This window comes from Neophocaena asiaeorientalis, unplaced genomic scaffold (genome assembly GCF_003031525.2).
Source record: "Neophocaena asiaeorientalis asiaeorientalis breed wild unplaced genomic scaffold, Neophocaena_asiaeorientalis_V1.1 scaffold357, whole genome shotgun sequence".
Lineage (NCBI taxonomy): Eukaryota > Metazoa > Chordata > Mammalia > Artiodactyla > Phocoenidae > Neophocaena > Neophocaena asiaeorientalis.
In genome coordinates, this window is record NW_020173270.1 from 3,559,833 (window position 1) to 3,565,426 (window position 5,594).

A 5,594-nucleotide genomic window follows, 5' to 3' on the forward strand; every position below is an offset into this window, starting at 1 on the left:
GAGCTCGGGAGGTCCCCCGAGTCCCCACACCGATGTGGATAAGCCCACAAGGACTGGGCACCCCTGGACGACAGGGTGGAGGGACTCGCGCGCGGTCGAGCGCCCGGCCTCACCCGCAGTGCCCGCAGGAACTCCTCCAGGTCCAGCGTCCCACTGCCGTCACGGTCCCAGCGCCTGCACACGCCCTGCGCCTCGGCTGTGTCCAGCACCAGCCCCAGCTCGGCCAGGCCCCGCTGGAGCTCCGCTGCGTCCAGGGACCGGCTCCTGTCCCGGTCCATGCGGCGGAAAAACCTGGGGGGCAGGGGGCATGGTTGGAAAGTGATCCGGGGGGTTGGGGAGGTGTGAGGGGACAGCTCACCTGGCCAGACTCTGGATGCCCGAGGCCCCTCGGGACAGGCACTGGGCCCGGAGCTTCTCCATGGTGGCGTCCACAGCATCCATGATGGCTCAGGGCTCCCTGGTCTGCTGGATGGGAGAGAGATCTGGAGGGGCTCCCGCTCGCTCGGCAACCAGGCTACAGGCCGGGTGCCCCCGCTCACTCACCTGGCCTTCGTCTGTCCTGGAGTCCGGGTAGCCGCTCCGCCTGCCTTCTGCCTGCTCTGCCCAGCGTTGGCAGTGTGTCCTGCCAGGCCGGGCTGTTGCTAAGGGACAGTACCCTGGAGACTGGGAGGGGCCCCAGCTGTAACTCTCTAGGCACCAGAGCCTCATGGCCCTGTGGGGGCATATGGCAGGCCAAGAGGCACAGGGCAGTGCTGTTGCTGCCGCCGCTGTCCACCTGCTGTCCTGCTCGCTTACTCCCTGCAGTGCCCAGGTCCTGGGATAAAGCCAGGCCCAGGTGGTGGTGGGGGGGAGGGGGTCACTTCCTAACCACAAGGAGGAAGGGTGGGCCACAGCCCTGTGGGGACCAGTGTCCTGGATGGAGGGAGGCAAGGCCCAATTCCTGTGTGACCTGGAGCAGGTCCCCTCCCCTCTCTGGGCTTCACCAGCCACCAGCCCCTTTTCACAGGGCCGCAGCCAAAGCTGCTGAGGGATCCAATTTTAAAGGACTCGAGGTGACCCAGGCCCCTGTCCAGCAGGTGGTGCTCACAGCTGGGTCCTACAGACATCAACGTTGACTTGGACAAAGCAATTCCTGGTAGTTACTTAGGGCCAGTCAATATGGGTCACCTGGTGGTTGGTTTCCAGGTCTCAAACATCACTTGGTGGGCTGGCTCATTCATGACAAGCTGCTGAGCCAGGGGCTTCGGTACCGGCCGGAGAAGCGACCCTGACCCCTGACATCCGTGATCCAAGAGGAACCAAGGCCGCCATTACTGAATGCCTTCTGTCGAGACTTTGGACATCTTGCCAACCGAGAGCGTTACACCAACAGTCAGGATTGAAAATGATAATGGATTTCCCAGGACTAAAAACGTGGGCCCCCGTTTGGGGATGCCACCACCCGCAGAGACCCAGAGATCATCAGAAGCTTTTCAAAGCTTGCAGTTGCCCACAGCACAGTGGTATTGTCGAAAGTTGCTGCCACAGTCAGAAGCCAAGCCGTGGATCACAAGCCACCCGGTCCTGCGATTCAAGCTACAGCTGATTGCAACACCATCAGTTTTATGAGAAACCGCAGTGGCACTCTGCTGCAGAAATTCTTGTGGCTTGCTGCAGTCCAAAATTCTTTACATAGGCAAAGAAATACTCCATTGTGTATTTCTATGAGGGTTACAAATGTCGGATTTTCTATATATATATAGAAACATGTAGAATGTAACCACAACTGTTGTAGCTCTGTTTGGGCATCTCCACATTTTTAAGAGAATCAGAATTTCAACAATAAAAAATTGGAAGTGGCCAGGGCCCTTCCGACCCAGAGGCCCTTTTCACTTTACCTCTCTTGAGCCTTGCTTTGCACAGCTGTAGAATGGGGTGATGCCTGTGTGCATAGTTGTCTGAGGAGATGAGACACAACCGTGTGTGTGGAGTGCCTGGCACAAGCTCCCGGGGCTGTAACTTGTGTCTCCCCACCCAGCGGGGCCCCACCCTGGACCAGGAGCAGCACAGCAGCCCCCCTCCAGTTCCCCCACCAGGAAGAAAGGAGGAAGGACCAATGCCATGAAATCATTTGGTTTATTCTTGAGCTCCAACAGGCGCCAGCCTGCCTTCGCCTCGTACAAACAGCACCCTCCAACCCCTGTTCGTCCAAAGGAGAAAACCGGGCCATTGTTGCCACACTGAGGGGTCACTGTGAGACGCCAGGCGGCCCCATCCTGAGGGCTGAGGGTGGACGCTGAGCCTTCCGGGCTGAAAGGGGCTGTGCCCCGCCATGGTTCCTGGTATGACCATTCCCTGAGTCAGGAGGCGGTAAAAAGCTACCATGGTACCAGGCCAGGCACTTGGGCTGGGCAGAGAAGGGCACAGGGTTCCCTGTTTTGATTTAAAAAAAAAAAAAAAACACCCTGAATATCTTGGGCCAAGAAGGGCAGCATAGAAATAAGGAGTGAAAAAATAGATTCTCTAAGGAATATAAAAAGGAGCCAGCTGCTGCTACAAAAGCTACACTGGCCGGGGCGCCTCATGGGATGTGCTGGGGTCCCTGGCTCTCTTCAGGGCCCATAGACCCATCCTGTTCCTACCGGGGTCCCAGGGTGTGCCTGCCACTGGTGACAAACAGAGAACAAAAACCCTGCCCTCATGGAGCTTCCACTCTGATGGTAAGAAGTTACATAAAGAAAATAAAATGAGGCAGTGGGGGTGGAGTGGAGAAGAATGACTTCCAATAAGGTGGTCAGGGAAGGCCTCTGGGAGGAAGTGACGTTTGAGCAAAGACCTGAGTGACAAGGAGCTAGTCATGTGACAGCTGGGGGAAGAGCATTCTAGGCGGAGGGAACAGCCAGTGTCAAGACCCTGAGGCAGGACGCTATCAAGAAAAGCTTATGGGGTGCCCGAGTTTGCCTGGGCAGCAAAGCCTGGCTGCAGACATCTCAGCACATCACACACGCACACACTCTTCCCTGCGTTGAGGTAAGGATAGAGTTTGGGGGAAAAAATCTAGGATTAAAACTTTTGTCTTCATATAACCAATGCAAAATGGCCTGAGGGTTGAGGCTCACAATTCTGAACTGAGATGAGAATAAGAAAAAGCTTTAGGGTGGGGAATGCTTCGGGACGAACAAAAATCAGGGCAAGGGGAAAAGGGAGAAAAACTCAAATCATCCACCTCCACCAGAAAAAGAGAGGTCTCAAACTCAGACGCTTCAGGGGCCAGACATCTGGCCCTAAGAGACATGTGGAGCCTGAAACTCACACTCACTGAAGAGGGTGCCCTGGACTCAGATCCAGGCAGGCACAGCCCAGTCCGAAGCTAGAAATCCAGATTTTTGTGTCAGCACTGCCAGTTCTCCCAACAAGGGTGATTGACTGATTCAAAGTTTTGTTTTTAAAAAAACAAAAACTTCTCTCTGGGTTCAACATCTGCATTTGTTCCTGTAGGCCGCCCATTCGAAACCTATAACTCTTTAGCAGGTTCTGACGTTTGGACAGGATTATGGCTCTGCCGCAGGGTCCTCTCTGGGGTACTGGTGACCCCCAAGGACACCCACAGCAGTGGAAAAAGTCCCCGTAGGGGTCCTCTTTCTCCATTCTGGAATCTACTCTGGGACTCACACAGTGGTCCCAAACACAGCAGGCTGGAGGTGGTCCCTGTCCTCTTCCTTCCCAGTACTGTTGGCAAGGTGTGAACTGGGCCCACCAGGGAGTGGGTGACTGGGGACACTGGCCGGCAAGGGCCCCAGGCGCTCAGCCTCAGCCAGGGTGGCCATCAGCCCAGCCAGGGGTGGCCGGCGGCGGCAGATGTCCTGCAGCAGTTCAGCCCGGGGCTGCAGCTGCCTGATGAGCTTGTCCCTCTGGCACACGGCAGCCTGCAGACTCTGGACAGTAGCCTCGGAGGTCAGCAGCTGCTCCTGGAGAGCGGCAATCTCACTGGCAGGAAGGCAACACGGGGCAGTTATGGCACGGGGGAGCCAGAGGTTCTCTTCCCCTGCTCCCGACCTCCATCCCTGTCAGGATAAAGTCCCCCTATTATGGACTGAATGTCTGTGTCCCTCCCTCCCCGAATTCATATATTGAATCCCTATGCCACAATGTGATAGTACTTGGAGATGGGGCCTTGAGAGGTAAGTTTAGATGAGGTCATGAGGGTTTCCTTGTAAGAGACACACCAGAGAGCTTGCTCTCTCTCTGTGCCACGTGAGGACACAGTGAGAAGATGACCATCTGCAAGCCAGGAAGAGGACCCTCACAAGGAACTGAATCTGTCAGTACCTTGATCTTGGATTTCCCAGCCTGCAGAACTGTGAGAAATGATTTGCTGTTGTTTAAGCCACCCAGTCTGTGGTATTCTTTAACAGCAACCTCAGCAGACTAACACACTCCCTCATCCATCCCCGTAGCTCTTCCTGCAGTTCCCTTGTCCCCTACATCTTTTCCTATTTTGTTGTTCAGCTTAGATGGCTCCCCCTCCAGGAAGCCTTCCCTCCGGGCTCCCTCAGAGCCGTGTGGCCCTCCATCACACACACCCAATCACCCCATATTGGAACTGCCTAACAATGTGTCTGCTTGAGGTCAGGGCTGCATAGGTCTTACTGATGTGCCCTAATACCCAGCACAGTGCCTGGCCCATAGTAGATGCTCAGTAAAGATGAAGTAATGAATCCAACCAGCTCTGAATTTTTTCCCACCCGGTCCTCAGCACCACCTTCCTCCCTGGGCACTTGTCTCATCCCTTTCAACCCTCAGCTAGAGGGACTCTTCAGAACTGCTGGTATCATCCCATCCTCCCCTCCTCAAGAACCTGCCATGGCTCCAGTACCTACATCAGGTGGCTGGTGGTCCCTGCACCACTCAGGACCAGCCGATTTTGCCTAGTTAGATACCCACACTTGTATGACATCTCTCAACTTTACATAGTGAAAACTAAGTCAAGTATTTTGGTGTTTGTTTTTCCAATCCCACCAGTAGTCCGGCTCCACGTGAATGCACACGATTTCCCCTGCCGGTCCTCCTTTCCAGTCTCGGCTCTGCCTCCGCCCACCTCCTCCGAGAAGTCCATGTGGCCGGCCCCGAGCCTCACCGGTCCTTGGCGCGGCCCAGCTCGTCTAGGGCGGCGCGCAGCTGCTGGTCGTGGCGGGCCAGGCGCTCGGCCTGGGTGCGCACCGTGCGCTCGGCCGCATCCAGCCGCGCCTCCAGCTCCGCCGCGCGCCGGTGTACCGCAGCCAGGTGTGCGTTCGCCTCGCGGATCTGCAGGGGCGGCGGCGCTGACATGGCCCCGCCGCGGTCCAGGCCCAGCCACGCCCACGGGCGGCCCGGAACCGGTCCTGGCCGCGCCCACGGGGCCACGCCCCCAGCGGTCCGTTCAGGGCTTCGGCGTGATTGGCCGCGATCACTGCTAGGCTCCGCCTCCAGGGCTGGGTCTCGCCCTCCTCAAACCCGAACACCCTCGCTGGTTCCGGCAACTCGAAACTCCACCCCTGAGCCGGGCCTAACTCCAAGATTGGCCAAGGTCTTAACAAACCACGCCCCCAGGTTGGCCTTGTCCTCTGGTGGCGCCC

The 5,594-nt window shown here is 57.0% G+C and overlaps 2 protein-coding genes across 6 annotated transcripts in view; both read right to left on the reverse strand.

Annotated features, from left to right (window-relative positions):
- Positions 1-1,776, reverse strand: part of CAPS (calcyphosine) — a 2,816-nt gene extending 1,040 nt beyond the window's left edge. The window contains exons 1-3 of one of the 5 annotated variants that reach the window (XM_024745890.1): positions 544-1,772; positions 359-462; positions 114-291 (exon numbers count right to left, since the gene is read on the reverse strand). In XM_024745890.1, the coding sequence (XP_024601658.1) occupies positions 114-291; positions 359-441 (261 nt within the window). In that variant the 5' untranslated portion in view covers positions 442-462; positions 544-1,772. Of the gene's footprint in view, positions 1-113; positions 292-358 lie in introns of all 5 variants that reach the window. The other 4 variants (XM_024745889.1, XM_024745888.1, XM_024745892.1 and 1 more) reach the window with 4 other exon arrangements.
- Positions 1,777-2,110: 334 nt separating this feature from the next.
- On the reverse strand, positions 2,111-5,320 carry VMAC (vimentin type intermediate filament associated coiled-coil protein). The gene is made up of 2 exons (XM_024745694.1): positions 5,117-5,320; positions 2,111-3,966 (listed from the first exon to the last, which is right to left on the reverse strand). The coding sequence occupies exons 1-2, from the start codon at positions 5,305-5,307 to the stop codon at positions 3,648-3,650; spliced, it is 510 nt and encodes a 169-aa protein (XP_024601462.1). The 5' UTR covers positions 5,308-5,320; the 3' UTR covers positions 2,111-3,647.
- Between the last annotated feature and the right edge of the window lie 274 nt (positions 5,321-5,594).

Bases quoted from the DNA above. Each gene is read 5' to 3' on its own strand.
- VMAC (XM_024745694.1), bottom strand. From the start codon at position 5,307: ATGTCAGCGCCGCCGCCCCTGCAGATCCGCGAGGCGAACGCACACCTG. The intron at 3,967-5,116 runs GTGAGGCTCGGG...CCTTCCTGCCAG, and splicing joins CTGGGCCGCGCCAAGGACCG to TGAGATTGCCGCTCTCCAGG.